This window comes from Anolis sagrei, chromosome 2, assembly GCF_037176765.1.
Source record: "Anolis sagrei isolate rAnoSag1 chromosome 2, rAnoSag1.mat, whole genome shotgun sequence".
Taxonomy (NCBI): domain Eukaryota; kingdom Metazoa; phylum Chordata; class Lepidosauria; order Squamata; family Dactyloidae; genus Anolis; species Anolis sagrei.
In genome coordinates, this window is record NC_090022.1 from 65,996,108 (window position 1) to 66,015,347 (window position 19,240).

A 19,240-nucleotide genomic window follows, 5' to 3' on the forward strand; every position below is an offset into this window, starting at 1 on the left:
CTTGAAATGAATCATCAACTGGTTTATCTGCTCTTTCAGTGAATGGATGACCAGATGTCTTCCCACTCTTCAATGATAAAACATACCTTTTGAAGATCCAAGAAGGAGCTATGATCAATAACTTCAGATTATTTTCCAGCACATGATATCATTATATTAAATCTGTCATCTTGCTTGGTAAGCAACTTCCAGGATCTAGTTGGTGTAGAACAGAAATCACACTACCCTTCCCAAACTGATGTTCAATCATGTTGTATTGTGAAACTTCATAAAACTCGAGACATAGTTTAAGTGTCATGTACAGTCAGAGACTAAAAGCCCACATGGATGTTTGTAGCATGTGAATCCTACTGAAGCTTTGCTATTACCATCCCCAGGACTTAATATGCTATTTTGATAGCTTCAGTCAACAACCATTCTATTGATGGTAGAGAGTAGGGAAAGGATCAGAGAAGCACCTGGCTATATTTGCCCATTGTCAGAAACAAACCAGGGACATTTTCTTCAAAGATCTGGTCCTTCATAAGTCTCAGCAGATTATGTAATCAATGTGCATCTAGCTATGGGAACATAGGCATTTTGTTCAGCCGTTTGCCCTAACTCCACCAACAATGGAATGGTTATTGGGGTGCTATCAGACTGACATAGTGAAAGGGGTTCTTGTCAAGGGAGAAAGGGAATACCCATTCCTGCAGTGTCCAAAAGCATTCATACACAAGTGTAAAATGGAATTATACTTGTGATGTCACTAATATGGTGCCAACCATTATCTGGAAAAATTACTTTTCGAATCACAATTTCAAGAATTCTCAAGCCTTGTCTACAGGATTCTGGACATTGCAGATTTAAAAGTAACATTTCTAGACTTGTTAACTGTGGTTCTCAACCTGTGGGTCCCCAGGTATTTTGGTCTACAACTCCCAGAAAGCCCAGCCAGTTTACCAGCTGTTAGTATTTCTGAGAGTTGAAGGCCAAAACATCTGGGGACCCACAGGTTGAGAACCACTGCTCTATAAGCTATAAATTGGAGGGACTTCAGTTGAGGGGTAAGTAAATACATTAGATCCAGTGGCATTGATGTGTTTTGTAAATATTAGAGTCAATTCAGAAGATAATTGAATAGTCATACAATGCTATTTGAGAAGATTGTCCAATAATGTACACTCTGCAAGCATATTTTGTATTTTATTTTGTTGCAAATTGCTCTTTTAATTTGATATTTCACATTGTGATTTGAATAACACAGAATAAATAAAAAATAGCATTCAATCTTCAAGCAAAAACAATTGAAAATGAGTCACACGCATCTTAGTGCATAATGAATAATAAATTAAATTCACATTTAATTGAATCAAGTTCTAAAAGCTAGTGGGAGATTGTTTCATTCTAGTGTAACTTGATTGTTCTTGCAAAGTGACAAAACAAGTTGCAAGGAAAGTGGAAAACATAAGTGTATTCGTTTAAATGCACTTGTTCTTTATACAGCTGTTTGTATGTAAAATCTTAATATGTGCTTATCCTTTCCTAGTAAAACACAATTTTCTTGTCAAGCTTACTGTACTCTTCATGAAGAAATATAGAATAACCTCACATTTGGTTTAAATTACTATATATCATACTTTGGTTCCATAGTTTCATTTTTGCTTTGATCTCCAACCTAGGCTAATGTCCTTCTGAAATTAGCCTTCCTCATTATCTCTATAGTGTTTGTCAGTAATTACCTCAAACATGAGAGCCAGTATGGTGTTATGGTTTGAGTACTCTACAATGGCTCTGAAAAAACAGAGTTCAAATCCCCATCCAGCCATGGAAATTCACTGGGCAGGGAAGTCACAACCCCAAAGGAAGGCAACGGGGAAATTCTCTTCTGAACAAAGAATGCCCTCTGATGAAGTCATTGTAAATCAACTGCATACAAATATATTATTAATAATAAATTGTAAAAGGAATGTGACTTGGTAGATAAATCAGTGACTTGACATGCAACTCTGAGAGCTAGAGATAATAAAGAACAACCCCTAAACTTTTGTGCTCTTCCACCAGGGAAAAAAGTGAAAACTGACCTGTCACCAAATTGAACAGCTCCACTTACATTAGCAAACAGATTAATGTATTAATCCATTGTTCTGGAGCAATGTAAGGAAATTCTACATGGGCAAGAAACCTTATGGCTTCAGAGATATACGGATAGCGGGGTCAGGTCATATTGAAGAACCAGCAAAGCTTGTTTTCTGCTGTGCCAGAGACTACGATTGCAGCAAAACTGCACAATAATGCAGTTTGAGACCAATTTAATTGTTATGCCTCAGTGCTATCAAAGGATGGAAGTGATAGCTTTACAAGATCTTTGGCCTGCTCTGCCAAAGAATGCTGGTGCCTCATCAAACTATAGCTCTCATGATTCCATAACATTGAGCCGTGACACAAAAACATGGTATCAAACTGCATTAATTCTAGAGTGTAGACGCAACCTAGGACAAGGCGCAATGGATTCAAACTATAGGAAAAGAGTTTCCACCTAAACATTAGGGAAAACATCCTGATAGTAAGAGCTATTCAACAGTGGGATTTGCTGCCTTGGAGTGAGGTGGAACCTCAGTCTCTGGAGATGTTTAAACATGGGCTGGATAGTCATCTGTCAGGAGTGCTTTGCATTTCCCTGCATGGCAGAGAGTTGGACTAGATGGTCCTTGTGGTCTCTTCCAACTGTATGATTCTATAATTAAGATGAGGCACTAGCACCATCAATCTTACACTGTATTCATTAGCACAGGGAATGAGGATGAATCATGCCTATGCCACCCCTCCTTCTTCCTGGTCATGTGGGTGTCACTGCTGATGTCAGAGTGAGATGCCCACAATGGCCAGCAGCTCAGAGCTCTGTGTTTATCTGGAAGCAGCAACAATGACCCAAAGGATGAGGTGACAATCAAGTGGGGCCAAAGTGGTCTCAGCCTGGCTATACTGTCAGAATGCCAATTTAATACTGTGACAGGTTTGGCCAGGTCTGGCTTGCTGCCTTTAGGGCCAATCTGAAATATTTCTGTTTTGAACTAGACCAAGATGTAGAGTGCAGTGTTGACTCACTCCAAGTCAACCCTGTCAATGATCAGCCAAGCAGAAACCTTGGTTTCGTAACGCTTTCACCAGTCAACTGTAGCAGGAAATCTTTAATTTGCTGCTTCTAAGCTATTGTCAGTGCTACTATGGCATCATAAATTAATTGATATTTCATGGTTTTCCAAGTTAATTTAAAATTATGAAAATATTATATAGTGAAATATCATCACTAATGTATATGTATTAATTTTAATCATAAGGGGATTGTAATTAATATAATAATTTAATGTATTAAAACCAAGGTTTTAAAATAAACATGGGTTCTTAATTCTAACTATGGCATTTTACAATTAGTGTATGATATATATTTATATTAACCTAACATTATACCTGATTTACATTCCATTTTGTCATTATAATTATTACAACATTCTAATAACCTTCACTTTCCCTTAGGCTCCATCTCCCTTGAGCATTCAAATGAGATAAGCAAAAGTGGTTGTTCCTGCCATAGTTTATGTCGCAATAAGTCACTTTAAATCACATGGATGCCCAGGAAAAAATAAGAGCACCATAACCTCCATTGTATAATCTACATCAGTTGGATTTTCATATGCAATGCCCAGGTACATATGTGAGCATATTTGCTTTTATGTTTGTTTTGTAAGGAGGTATCCAGTACCCCTATGTGCAACACTCCCTCTAGCCTTGCAAGGGAATTTCACAGTATAGCAAGCTTTCATATTCATGCATTCTTCATTCACAGATTCAACCATTCTTGGATTCAACTAATACTTCAAAACAGATTCCTAAAAAAGGAAATCTTATATAAAGGCACCATTTTACTACACCACTGTATACAATAGGACCTGAGTATCCTAGGATTTTGGTATCCATAGAAGGTCCTGCAACCAACCCCAATGGATACTGAGGACCTACTGTACTAATATATGACTCTGTGGCCATTTTGTGGATGCAGGAGGGACAGGGAAGTCATTTAATAGCTGGTGGAGTTGAACGTATAGTAGCCAGTAGAAAGTGAGTATAATCAAATAGCAGTTCTGGCAGAATGGGGAAACTGTCATCATCTTGGATGTTTAAGGGACGATGACTGCTCCTTTCTCCCAGCTACAGAATTGCAACTGGACATATTCAGGAATTCCCACCTACTATCTGTCTACTAAATGGCTACACTGCTGAGAAGGTGCTTTCTATGTAGAGGAGGGAGGATGAAGTATCCAGCAAAAGTACACTGAGTGATATGGAGGGGCTTTCCACACTATAATATCATTGCATTATGGTTTCATTTAAACATCCATGGCTATATACCATGGAATCCTGGGATTTACAGTTTAGGGAAGAACACTTAGAGCTTTCATCAAGAGAGAGCACTACTAGGGGTAATCCACAGGATGCAACCAAGGCAATTAAAGTCAAATCATAATACAGCAGCTATGTAGCATGAAGAGGCCTAGGATTTTATCCTCAAAATATCTTTCACTTAGGCCAAACAGTAAAGACCATAAGTACATTTAATATTTAACCTGCATCTCAAATAGTTGCCTAATATTCTCACGATTCTCTGAAATATTTGTCCACACTAAAAACTGTAAAATGGAGCAATTAAAATGAACGAATTAAAATGGGGGAGATGGCTGCATACAGCATCAATGTTCTACCACTGGCTGCATTATCCTGTTTATAAGATGGCATGGCATGCACTGTTTAGCTGACAATCTGTTAGTGTAGTTTTGTTTGTTGCAGAATTTAATTCCATACTTTACTGTCCCTAGACCTACCACTGGGCCACTGAGCTCCATTCCCACAATCCTTCTGTGCCTGGAAGAGAGTGGGACATATTAGAGTGACATCTTGTAATGCTTTCTTAGCCAGATGTGAAATGATTACATCATCTGCTGAGACCACTAGATCTCAGTGGATGATGTGCTCATTTTGCACCTAGCTACAGGGACATAGCCAAATGCTTCTGCAATTGACACTTCTGCCTGGTGGGGGGCTTCAGCAACTCTCAATTCATTCTGGAAGTAGTGTAATCTGGGGGGGGGGGGGAGTATTGCAGCCCTAAAGTAATCACTTACTGAAAAAACAGCAAATCAGCATTGGTCTCACTTACCCAAAAAGTGGTGGGAGTTTTATCCCTACCCTGCTTCAGTCAAATTTTTTAATTATAGTCTTTCTCTTTCCTATAATGGGAAAATGCAGGATAAAATTTCAATACATGGAACTGTGCTATGTCTCTTCTTGCATTCTTTTAAACCCACCTCTTAGCTGCAGAGGCCCCATGGCCATTCCCTAGCCCCTGTTCATTCAATTTTCTGCACTTTCCATTGCTCCTTTTAAGGATTATTTGCACTCATTGAGCCTGATCTCAACTATGAGCTTCATGTCAGCCATATTGTTTTTATGATGCTGTTTTTGATTGTGTTATGTTTTACTAATTTTTAATTGATTTCAACTGTGTCTCTGTTTTAATCTGTAATTCTGGGCTTGTCCCTGTATAAGCTGCCCTGAATCCCCTAGGGGAGATGGTGGTGGGGTATAAAAATAAAGATTATTATTATTACTACTATTATTATTACTACTATATATTATTATATAGTGATCTATAGAGGAAGGGGGCATTGTCGGGCTATGTTCATAGAGCCAGGTGCAGAACAGTAACATTACTTGGAACATTTTGTGCCTCGTCAGTACACTTTTAACCCCTGCAATGACTGAAAAAGTGACCTATGATGGTGTAAGCCACAAACAGGATGCTAACTAGTAGCCACAGTAAACTTCTTCCCTTGGCATAGCAAAATCATGAAGATAATTTACTTCATAGCTGGATTTGATCAGTGGGGAAATCCTCCTCACCAGTTATGTTTCAGTAAAATCCACCTAGTATACTCATCTAGATGAGAGCAGGTCATGGCTTACCAACCAGATACTCAAATACTGTTCAATGAAAAGTCCTCTCTATTAACCCACAACCACAGGCCCCTTCCTTCATAAGGAGGCCAGCTGTATCCCTTGTATCCATAACTTATCAGGAATTCTGATTCAACATATTCTTTTCTCCTATCCAAAAAATATCTGACATTTCAGGGACTGCATGATCCAGTGATTTTTAAATGTTGTGTGTTGTATCCACTGAAAGTTGAAATAAAGAAGGATGTTATATCCAGACCTTTATTGTTCATGCTGCTTTGTGAATTTATTATATTTTTCCTTTTAGTTTCCACTTGTGCTCCTGCTAGGAGATATCTATTAGACAGTAAGCAGCAAGAGTAAAACATTATCATTTTGTTTCAAACTATAAAATAATTTACATCACATATTTTACTTTTGTGTTTGTTTGTTTTTGAAACCACAAACATTCCAGCATCACACTGTAGGAATAACAATAGAAAGCATAACCTTTTGCATAGTATTAAATGAACAGAGACAGTAAGTTCTTTATTTACAATTATTGTCTAGATTTAAAAAATTCATAAAAACAGATGAATAAACATATAGGAATAATAGCCCCTAGTGGGATGGATTGCCAAATGTACTGCTGTAATTTTCCACAAATCTCATGCTTTTAGGTACAGTACATCCAGAGCAAGCATTTTATGTATTGCAGTGAATTTCAACATATAGATCATTTTGGTTTTTTGATCCATTCTTCCTGTCACAAAGAGGGCAAGCAATATAGAAAGGGAACATATACACAGCTCATAACTGAAAAGTTGTTTTAGCTCATCTTCCTTCATTTTTTTAAAAAAAGTCTTTTTATCATATACATAAAGCACGGTTTCTGTTTACAGAATCCAAAGTTTCCTATGCATCACAAATAATATATGCTCTATTTTCTTTCTCCTTCTTTTAACTATATATGTACAGAATGGAGTGTTTGTGTTTTTAAACAGTATTTTCAAGTCTGCAACTGGTACCCTAATGGTTATTTCAAAAGCAGTATTACAATGCACACACACACACAAAATGATTTTTTAAAAAGAATGTGATGAAAAACTTAAAATAAAAGGCAAATCATCCATATTAAGATGATGAAATAAGATAAAATCCAGTACCCATGGTTTTGGAGATGCTTGAGTCCGAAGCCACATGCTTTCCCCTGTATATAGACTTTATTTTCTCAATTATGCTATCCCAAGGAGAACACGGAACCACAGTGTTACACAAAAGGTAGCCAGTGTTATTTGTAGTCCAAGGCTGAACCCTCACTAACTTTCCATTAGTTTGATTCTAATCATAAGCTGCTGTGTTTGGCTCTTAGGCCAGCTCTGAGAGTTAAGAAATGGTCTGTTGAGAAGAGGGTTGTTTAAGCCTGGGAAGATGAGGTCTTCTGCCAGACGTCTGGATGAGTGTGAGTTTTGCAGAGCCAAGAGACATTAAAAGCTTCTCCCGAAAGTCCAGAAGCTGGCAATTCAAGCTGGTCAGCACTTTACCTGGCTGAATAGTCACTGTACAACCTCAGAGCGTTAGCCACTCCAAACTGTGGTTTAACCAGGAATCTCATCTTGTTGGAAGGGTTTCTGGCGTGCAATAGTTCTTCTGACTACAGAGTTGTTCTGCTTTATTAGCCAACTTTAAAACAGCAGGCAATGTGATAACAACATTTTCAAGCTCATTAAAGGGGCCTTTCGCCCAACCTTTCTAGCATAATTGATTGTATATTAATCAAAATGTCTTTTTGCACTGTACAGTTTTATGGAAAAGATCATATGCTGAAAAGTCTTGAATCAAACTTTGTATTAAATACAAAAGTCATTTTATGAAAAATCTATGATCCACAAAGTGCTTTGTGTTCAAGTAGTTGACATAATAATTATATCAACTTCTAAATTACCAGGGCTGTTACCATCTTGAAAACAAAAGTCTCCCACAATATTGCAGATGTTCTCAGTGGTCTTCCTTGTGGAAAGCAGAATAATATGGGGGAAAAACATTCTTGGATTATAGTTATGTGACTATAGGAAGACAAACTTGGTTTTAAAATAATCACACAAAGCACATTTTAGTATACACTTCATAAGTTTCATTCAGGTCTACATAGTGCATAAAATGATTTTTTTTCTTTTTCAGTGAAAGCAATAAACCATAGTGGCTCTCATCCAAAATGCCAACAGCCCATATTTGACAAGAAATAAAAGCCTAAATTCCTAATGGAACAGAATCAGCACACAATATTTCAACGCTAGCTTGATCCCTATACAAAGCCAAATAAAGCTTAGTTTTGAACTGATATTCAGAAACTCCACTGAGCTGCATTATAATCTTTTAAAAAAATGTTGAAGAAGCCACTTAAATAAGGAAATGGCCTCGTTGTTATGTATTGCATCAAAACAAAGTCAAACAATTCATTAAAAAAGAGAGAGAGCAAAAAACCTGATCATGTAAATTTGTATTTAAAACAAAGGAAGCCGTTCTGTTTCATCACTCCCTGTACAGGATCACAATGCTACATCCAGTGTGTTATAGTTTGGCTTCTTTTGTTATTTGCTAGCAATATCTACATTATTAAACTGAAAACAAAACAAAAAGAACTCTTATCAGGCAAAATCAGATCACAGTTGTAATAAAACATCCAGGGTGCCATATTGCAGAAATTTCATTCAATTGAGCAATTTGTATATTATCTCGGCAGGAAGTGCTGTCTTAATCCTAAATAGTTAAGGATATTTATTATCTACAACTCTGTAAACAAATTACATTCTTTATTTTTAGGACATAAATAAGTTAAAATAGAGCAATTTGAGCACAAAAAGGCAACATGCCAACAAAGAAATGCATATATATGTGTATATCTATAGCTATATATATGGATATATATGGATATATATATATGAATATCTATATATCTATATATAGATATGGATATATACACATATATCATTATAATATATTATTTATATATCTCTATATATAGTCTCATAAATGCTTATTTTAGGTTCCTCTGTCCAACTGGTGCAAATCTACTGTGCAAGTTAAGCTTTGCAACTTTGAAAAGGTTATTTAAATTAATCTATACAATTGAGTCCATGCCACACAAGCATTTAAAAAATTCATACAACAGTGAATTGGATAAATTGCCTCAGACAAATTCTCTGCATTTCCTGCGTATGGAATAAAAAGAAGGGAAGTTTGGAAATGGGAGTACATTCATGCAGGAGGGCATTTGTATTGTTTTTGTTTGTTTCTGCAGGAGGAAGAGGGGATTAAGAGGGGAAGATGTAAATCAGCCATTCATTCCCCCCCCCCCCCAAACCATTGCAATCGGTGAGTCACTCCCCCCCTTGTCCATTGCAAACAGCAGTTCAAACAGCTTCTCAGCCAGCATTGTTTATACGTATCTGTTTATGTATATATATATTTTTATTATTTATATCATTATTTTTGCAGTGACCTTTTCAGCTAAAGGGATGTCTCCAGGCTATGGATAGGGCTTCCTGGACTAGAAGAGGTAGCTGATTTACTTGTGTCAGTCGTAAGGTTTATTCCACTGTCAATAGCACTATTGTTCTTGTTCAGTGAGGATGGTGGACTTGGGTTTTGCTTGAGTGCAGGGTCTTCTTCTAGTTCTGCGTCATCAATGAGAGGGATATGGGGCTGGGAATCTTCTATCCTAAATTCAGGATGAGTCATAAAGTTGTGAATGGAGGTTCTAGATTCTGGTTTTTCTAAACCTTCATAGAGAGAGCTACGGAATGCCTTCACGACGCGGATCTGAGAGGAGGGAAAAGATAAGAGATGTCAGTGGTAACTGTCTTTTTTCACCAAATCACTGCCTTGTGATTTATATAATTTTTTTTGAAGAGGGGTGAAAAATGTGGTGCATGGTTACGGCAGAGCAGGCAGCTGTAGTCCATAGTCTCTGGATGCCAAATGCATAAACGGGTGGCTCAGTTTTGTGCATTTTGAATGTCTGAATCAGCTGCAATGTTAAAACCATATGAGTTTAAAGCCATCAGAACTGTGTCCAGAACTGATGGAGCGCACGGGTTAAAGAAAGCGAACATCCACTCATGTGGCACATCCCTAGTAAAAGACAAGCCATGTTAATTCCAATGCAAATGTAGAATCATGCATGTTGATAGTTTTGCAGTGAGTAAGTAAGAAAGCATTTTTGTTGTTGTTTTAAACGTCTCAAGTATATATAGAAAAAGGAACACAAAACAAATTGAACATCTCAAACGAGAAAGCACAAAACACAGACACAGTTGGATGGATAGGTATGAAAGACAAACACAGGAGCCAAATGTAAGGGGAAACAATACATACTTAAAAAAAAACTAAATGTAGCAGCCAGGAGCACAACAAAAAAGCCAAGCAGACAAAACTACTTAGGCAAAAGCATGCGATACAGGAAAAAATCACAGTTATCACATAAACACAGCTAATCAGCACACAACAACTACACTTGGAAGCCTGGATAATGTGAACATGTAATCGTTGATCCAACTTTTTATTTTTACTTCATGCATATGTGAGGTAAACACTCGAGTATAGACCCACTGTTCTAGCCATTTGCTTTAAAAGAACTTTTTAATAAACAAGTCACGCTAAAGAAATTATATAGTGGTTGCTGAGTTTCATAGAATTTAATCACAAAGCATTGGATTTCTTCATTTTAATGTCCCCCTTGTGAGAGCAATTGATAAAGTAAATTTGAAGGTGGTAAAGTTTTATGCCTCATCTGCAGTATTTGTTCAATGTCCATTTAGTTAAGTCAAGACATTTTTTTTGCCTTTTTTCACTAAACCATATGGACATGGGAGAAATCAGTCACACAACTTGATAAATACAGTGTCATGACAGCACAGCACACCAATCCACTGTGCCTGCAGTGAACTGCAAGAGCCAAAGAGCGTGTTGTTTGGGTCAGGAAAAGGACATGTGGTCCTCCATCACAGACATGGAAACGCATTTTAGATTTCTTCTCTTGCCAATGCCGAGGTTTCTATTGACTGTTACTGGTAAGAAAAGACAGCATTTCTTGACGGGAAAAAACAGAATGGCAAGGTTGTGAACTACTGAAAAATGTATTATGACTTTAAATGAATTCTAGGATTGTTGGACTTTCCATTTAACTCCTAATTACAAAGAGGCGTCTATTGATGCTAACCTGAATGTGACATCATTGACACATGCTTTAGGCAGAAATGTGACGGGCATGCCACGGGCTCTCATTTGAACTGATTGGGTTCTTCAATGGATGGAAATGGTCATGGTCTGAAACATTTATTTTAAAAACTCTGTTGCCTATTAATCCAAAGTTGCATGCATCCTTCAAAAATAATTTGAAACTGCTAGAATATACTGGTCCAAATGAAATTAGAGAAATGCTGCAGCAGAATGCTTAGATTTTGGAAATCTAAACAGAGGGTTAAATCCCAAGAGACCATGAATGGGACAGAGATAAGGCAGAAGTCATTAGTTCAATTTTGTTTTTAAAGATGGCACAAGGCAGGAGCCACAAGCAGAAATTGTCTTTTAGTAACTGGTAATTACTTTGTGGCTGATTCAATTCTTAGTAGGAGTAATATAAAGAGGAAACAGCTGTTGTCATCTCTCATCATGTAATTAATGTTACAATGGCCAGCATCTTGAGTCAAATGGTTGAAGGTGCTATGACAATGGGACAAGGCAAAGAAAGCCATTATTATTAGGAGAGAAAGTTGTTAGATGTAATCAAGTCAGGTTCCTTCCCAACAGTGCCAGCTTTCTGTGCATTTTCCTTTCTGTGCCTTTCCCTATGTCCTCCTCCAAACAGTTCACTACATCAGTGTAAAGCACCAACAGGAATCTGGTTCCAGTCTCCCAGTTTTTGATATTCCATCATCTGCCTAGGGATAGGTGATGGTTGCCTCCTGATATCACTCTGGGGTTTAGAGGGAAAACAGAGTTAAGCACAACTCCGGGCCTTTTTTTATTGCAAAGAGGAGTCTAGGCAATTGATGGATTGCCCTTGATTTGGAAAGTAAATGGGCCAATGAGGACATTTTCAAGTTATACTGCTCTTTATGACAGACTGGGGATTTCTTTGGGAAAACATTTCATGTAGCCTAAAAGAAGTACTCATACAGTGATTTTTTGGTAAAAGTTTATGATAAGAGCACTGGCGTATTCATCAAACTATTTCTCAATTTGGCCAGCAATCCCTGCCATACATTAGTAGACCATGCCTTGGAATGAAAGGGAATATCGGAAAAAGGGGAAGGGGGATGTTAGGAAAGTAAGTGTGCAGGATCACATAGACTGATTTTCACTCAATGTCTTTCTTTCATATGTAAATAAGTATTGTGATAAAGTAAACTCTAAAGAACAGGCTTCCTGTATCTCATAAAAATATAAACCATCTGTGTGAAAAAATCAGAACCTAATTATATATAGCACTATATACATAATGTAAGTATTGTATATATGCAGCATTATGCATAATTAAAGCCTACAGCACCTGGCATTTGTTGGCAGTCTCCCACCTAGGTATTAACCAGGACCAACCCTGCTTAGCCTCCAGGATCAGTGGTGATCTCATGCCTTTAGGATATTTAGACAGAAGTTGATGATAAGGTAAGGAAAGTAAATGTGTAAAATCTTATGCATCCTTTAATTTTACAATAATACCATGAGGCTGGCAATTATTAAAGTTTTAGGACTTGGAAGTTATTAATAACTTAAAAGCCCAACTGTTATCATAATGACATTCCCTTATTGGCTAAAGATGTTTAACAGCAACAGTCCACTGCATTATGTCAGCTATTTGTCCCCAGCATATAAAACAGCCCTGAATATATAGCTTCATATATTTTATTTTCCCAGTGATATTATCTCTTGTTGGGAACAGTCAAGTGAAACTAACAATAAAAAGATCATGCCCTGTTTTTCTTTTCTTTTTTTACAATTTCCCAATAAAATGTTGGAGCCCCCGGTGGCGCAGGGGTTAAACCCCTGTGCTGGCAGGACTGAAGACCGACAGGTTGCAGGATCAAATCCGGGGAGAGGCCGATGAGGTCCCTCTATCAACTCCAGCTCCTCATGTGGGGACATGAGAGAAGCCTCTCACAAGGATGATAAAAGCATCAAATCATCCAGGCGTCCCTTGGGCAACATCCTTGCAGACGGACAATTCTTTCACACCAGAAGCGACTTGCAGTTTCTCAAGTCGCTCCTGACATGACAATAAATAAATAAATAAAATAAAATGTTAAAGAATTTTCCTATCAAGGTGTAGAGACATGAGTGTTGGGGATTCCTCATCTTCGGAAGAGGAAGGGGAGCAAGAAAGTGCTCAGGATTTGGAGGGAGAAGAAGAATCATACAATGAGGGTTTGAAAGTGCCCACATTTCTAGAGAGATGAAAAGAGACAGAGCACAGATGCTGTACAGCCAGAATAGCTGCTAAAAATGCAGAACTAATTAGGAGACACCCTACCTCCTCCTGCGTAGGGAATTCAGGGCTATAAATCGGAGGCAGGATTATCAGCTTTACCTGGTAACAACCCTGATACTGCTGTTTTCACTCCTATGGAATTCTGCTTTGTGTCTGCTGCTAAGAACTTAGTTCATCATCTGTTGTCTGATGGAAGACTGGTGTTTCTTTTGAGGACCTTGTAAGAAATTTGAATTTGTGTCTGGATTAAGACTTCCTTGTTTTCTTTTGCATTTTCAATTGCATTTGCTTATTCTTTGTGTTTGCTGGAGTAAAGCATTTTTCTTTTACTTTCAATATTAAAGGCTCTTTTTGAAGGGCAATTTAGGACAATGAGTGAAATTAGGCTGGGAGAAACACACTGCATGCTTCCCAACAGGTTACAGATGTGTGGCATATGTAGTAAGGATGATGAGCATATTTGAAAATATTTTTCAAATGATTAAAAATGTGTTTCTCAAGTGTTGGAAAACTCTTAGACTGTGAAAGATAATCTTATGAACAAACTTGGCATGTTTTTCCCTATAGGAACCAACATTTTCTCCTGCAGAGAAAATGCAATCCTCTCCAAAACAAAACAAAACCAAAACAAAACTGAAAGAATGCTAAAGCCTCAAAAGCTTCACAGCTATTGAAGGCTTTTTTTTTTTTTTTGCAGTGGGAAGAAAATTAGTAAGATTACTTGTTCCTTCCCTCAAAAATGAAATGTAAAAAAGAATTGCACTCCTAATGTTTAGATACGTGTACTACTACATAGGTTCACCTTCTGGAAGCAATCTCTACATGCCAGAAGATGCTGAACAGCAAAAGAAAACTTGCATGTGAGCAGAGAGGAGGGGAAAGACGGGAAGGAAAGGGAGGTTCCACTGATATATAATCATATTTAACATATTTGCATTTATTTTTATCTTTCTGATTTTCATAACTAGTTTCTACTGAAGTTAAATTTAAAGATACATTTATCTATCAGTATTTAACTAGATCAGTGAACTGAGACTTGAAGACTGAAGTGGCAGCCTATGAGATTATTTATTTAAGTAGTCAAGATTTAATGGCTTTCTAAAGAACTGTTTCTATGCTTGCTTACTACAAGCATATGTGGGGACAATACCAAAACAGAAACAGATATCAACTACATGGTGTTAATGTAATGAACATATTTTATGAAACGGACAATGCGAAGGAATGACGAACAATGAGTTACACAGCTCCCTTTTCTTACAAGAATGAAGACAACAGGAAAAAAAAGAAACTGCTCTTAACAAAGGTTCTTGGATGGATTTGGGTACAACACATCAGGACATTTTGACATGGCTTTTGTGTTTCCACTTCTTTCTTCTCTGCTGCTGCAATGAAGAATGTTTCAGTTTTGTCCCACCCTGAAAGTGAGACTAGTTGCATCTGGCAAAGAAAGGATATAAATATAATTTTTAGATACTGCAGATTTTACCATCTTTGGAAAAAGAAGAAAAACCCCATCCTGCTAAAGTATATAGAATATCACTCCTGACACAATAATGCCATGTAAACACACAGGGCCACTTTTCAGTTGGACTACAGCAGGTAGCATATGGGCTTATACTCGAATGTTTACCTGGCTTCATATAAGCCAAGTATTTGGAGTTTGGTTCACATTCATTGTCAGGCTCAAGGTTAAAGACTCACAACCTCTTTTTATTTCACTCTCTCCTGCTGAACCCTTTTGTCCAGTGATCTCTAGCCCTCTGGGAAAACAAACACATTTAATATTCAGAAAGTAGAGAGTAGGGCACTGAGAAAGCAAATAATTCAATTCTTTTGAAAGGACAGTAAGGAGATTAGTTTATACTGTAAACACAAAGTCAATTTGCCAAGAGATGCCAACTCAGGATTAACAGTTGCTATTTTTGGTTAGAGGTATGGCGATGCAAAGGCAAGACTACAAGGGCTGAGTAAACTGATGCAGATTTCCTCTCCATTTGAAATATGCTCTGAATATTTAAAACATGGAACAGCATTTCTCTCGGACAATACACTCTCACAGTACACCCATGCGCTTATGTTGGTTATATAGACTGGCATCACCACATAAGTGCTGTTTGTACAAGTGGGGCAAATCTTGTGACTACTCTGCCAGTTTTCCAAGCCAATTCACCAAACCACAGCTAAAGCATGTGCAGTCTCCACATGGTGAATAAATTACTTTGTTTTTAACATTCTGAACATATTTCAAAAGGAGTAAAAATAAAAATGGGCCTCTCTATGTCTTTCTATGTAATAGACATTTGGAAGAATTCTGCTGCCTATAGCAGATGTGTCTGGTGTCCTATTTATAAAAGTTGCAAGCATGTCCAAATTCTACCAAATTGGGCCTCAAAAAAAAAAAAAAAGGAAAAACGAAAGAAGTAATTGCTGCCTCTCCCCCCTCCCCATATACACACATACACACACCCTGAGCTATTTGTGATAGTTGATGCAAAGTGGCCCACTAAATGGAAGATCACTAGGTGGGCAACTTTAACTAAATTTCCTTTAGTTAAAGTGCGAGAAGAGAACTACCATATATACTAAGCTGAATGAAGGTTTAGAGGCCAAAATTTTACTGTGGCCTATGGATAATTTGAGGGTCATTCCACATAGAGGGAAAAGCACCAATGTCACTTCAGGCCAGAAAGAGTACCATGGCGGAGAGGGAAGTCAGTGGTGTTTTAGATTCTCCTGGAACCCACTAAGCTCTTGCCTTTTGCCATGCTACTTGGGAAAAGAAGTGGCTTCTTTTTTTAAAAAAAGAAAGAGTTGAGGTACAGTATTCCCATTGACCCATCGATAAGTACACCCACATTTTTGTGTTGACTTTTTGACTAATATTTCTAAACTTACACATTTGCATATAGAGTATATTTAATGGAAACTAAAGGCAACCACATTGCATAGTTCCTTGTTTTTCATCAAGATTGAAAATTATTTCAGGAATGTTTATTTTAACAGGTAAGCTAGGCAGCATTCAGGTTTAGTAATAAAGGAAATATGTATCACTTAACAGTTCAGCTTCTTTGTCTTTGTATGCCAAACCATATAACCATAATGTTTTACAGAAAGTGCCATATATGATTCAAAATGTTATTTTGAAAATGTGTTATTATAATATAAACTACAGTTTTAAAATTAAAACAAAAATATCATGATTTTCAATCCACCAGAATAGGGTGATAAAGAAAATTAAATGACAGAGGAAGGAGAAATGCACAGACTTTTTTGCAATCATCTCTGGGCCCTCAAGTAAAGTTAGCCTCTCATGCCAGCTGCAGCCTAAATTTTCATCAGAGTGATATTAGTTTGGAAAGACAGAGCATGCAATTCTCTAGGTCTCGTGTCTGTTATGCTGTCTTTTACTCTGTTTTTTTAAAGTCAACTTTAAAGGACCCCTGACCAGACAGCGCCATACAAAAGATACTGCATTTTTGTCTCATAAATTTAAAGTTGCTGTCTGTATATATCAAAGAAAGCAAAATTCTCTGATAGGAACAGACTTTCACTTATGCAGGGGGACTCCTCTATCTGTCCTCCTCACTAGGGTGCCTAAAACTTTTTCTTACTCTGTTTTGAAGGGTCCCACAACCCTCTGGATCACATATTGAGACTCCATAGGGAAATATAGGCTCACAGAAAACTGTCCAGCTCCTCATTCTGCTGAGGGAAATGGCTGATCTATTAGTCAGAAAAACCGAATGTAAACCATCCATGTCAATTGTAAAATCATGTTTATATGAGATTCCTGCAACTTTTGTGTAACTATGAATAAAATTCTGTTGTTTAGCCCCATTGAGAGTAGATCCATTGAATCAATGTCTCAAAGGTAAATCCCATTGATTCAATGTTTCAGCTCTAACCAGGTTTACCAAAAGAATTCAGGACTATAAGTGAAACAGTTTTTGTCGCTCAGCTAATATAAATAACACTAAAGCACTATCTGGCAAAGCTTATCTTGCTTCAGTCCTACTCTCAATGGGATAGAATGATATACTATTTAATTATGTCACATGTAAAATGCTAAATATTATCATTTCATTGATCTTGATAGCAATTAAAATATTGCAACAGCAATATCTGATTACAGGCCTTAATGGTTTTTTGTTTTTTGGGTTTTTTTTTTGGCAGGACAATTGTATTCCTAGGTCGGAGGAACTCAGTGTTCAACCATGTGGAAAAAAGGAGTGACATCTGCTGAGGTTTTTCTTTAATTTTGGTTTTAAGAAAATTATTTCCTTTGTGAATGGTGCTGCTAGGTTTTACAATGGCTGACAGATGATACTCAGGCAAAGTACTACTCATCGGCTGCAAAAGCCACAGACACTATAGTAGTAGAGGTACTCCAGGAGAACTCTTTTCCAGTGAACCTCAGTATAAAAAACTGGCATCCACAGTTTCCTCCAGTCTGCCAACACTCTCAGTTTACTTGTTTTTTAACCTCTTCTGGTTTGGTGCCTTAGCACCACCAGTACAAGATCTGTAGACCTTTTAGTAGGAACAGAAGGTAACAGATGCAAAATTGGACCTCAGCTTCAGAGGTTGAATTTGGCTTTGGAAGTGGAGGTCTGATATAATATGTAAGATTAGATAAGCCTTCTGGAAGAACACATTCCTGATATAGACAAAGGGAATAGGCTTAAAAGATATAAAAGCCTGTAAAAACCAAAAGTTTTATCTTCTATATATAATCCAGATTGGGTGCAGAGAGGAAGAAGATCAGAACTCCTTCTCCCTTTACTGCTTTTTCTTAAAGATAACTATTAGAAATTAATGGGAGATATACTTATCTTTTTAAAGATTAGAATACAAAGCAATTTTAAAGACTCTTAATTAATTAGTATCCAGAAATGACATTAATTCTACAGCAATGTAAAACTATACCTTGCCATTCCAGAAACAGAAACTGTGCATGGAGGACCAAGATACCTTGCACTAAAATATGCCAATTCAAGTCTGAATACAAGAGACTGATCTTAACCATCAGCTCACAGGACAGAATGGGGAACAAAACTGAATAGTTTGCCAGCTAACCCACAGTGGAGAAGAGCTGAGCAAAGAGAACAAAAAGAAAATATTATCTCTGTGTATTTATTTTAATCTCTCTCTCTCTCTCTTTCTTCTCTCCAAAAATGTTTTTAAGTTTAAGATGCAGATAAGGAATGTCAGTGTTAATAACCCTGTTTGTGAAATTTGGTGATGAGCCTCACAAAGAGAGCTTCTTTTATTCCTAATTTAATATTTTAGTATTGGTATAAATACATTATGGAACTTTTCTTGTTTATTAAATAAATATATTCTTTAAATTATTTAACTATATTTGTACTTAAATGCATTAGTTCAATAGTAAATTTGGGAACTATTTAGTAACTTAGAGCATGCATGAGTTTATATATTTTTCTAAGGTTTTATTGCCGGATAGTACTAGAGACTGAATTATTATAAGAGAAGTCATCCTCAGAAAAACTATGCGACAGTTAAAACAGAGTGTGCAGATTGAGAGAAGAACTGTGAGCAGATGAACTCTTCAGAAATGTCATACAGAGGCATTACATTCTGAGAGAAATTAGTGTTCATTTCATGACTGAAGAATAGCAAGACCCTATAGACAGACTCTGCTAGTGATCATGAGGCTCTTTAAAGAAGAGTGCAGCAAAATGTTCCTATGTTGTGTCAGCATACACAGTTCACCTATGTGATTTATCTCAGGATAGCAAAAGATAGGGAAAGACTTAG

At 37.1% G+C, this 19,240-nt stretch overlaps 1 protein-coding gene across 20 annotated transcripts in view; it reads right to left on the reverse strand.

Annotated features, from left to right (window-relative positions):
• Window positions 1–6,493: 6,493 nt before the first annotated feature.
• Window positions 6,494–19,240, reverse strand: part of ATP2B2 (ATPase plasma membrane Ca2+ transporting 2) — a 572,092-nt gene continuing 559,345 nt past the window's right edge. For 15 of the 20 annotated variants that reach the window (XM_067463583.1, XM_067463578.1, XM_067463579.1 and 12 more), the window contains one exon: window positions 6,494–9,792. In XM_067463583.1, coding sequence (XP_067319684.1) covers window positions 9,481–9,792 — 312 coding nt within the window. In that variant the 3' untranslated portion in view covers window positions 6,494–9,480. Of the gene's footprint in view, window positions 9,793–15,166; window positions 15,223–19,240 lie in introns of all 20 variants that reach the window. The other 5 variants (XM_060765928.2, XM_060765925.2, XM_060765929.2 and 2 more) reach the window with 2 other exon arrangements.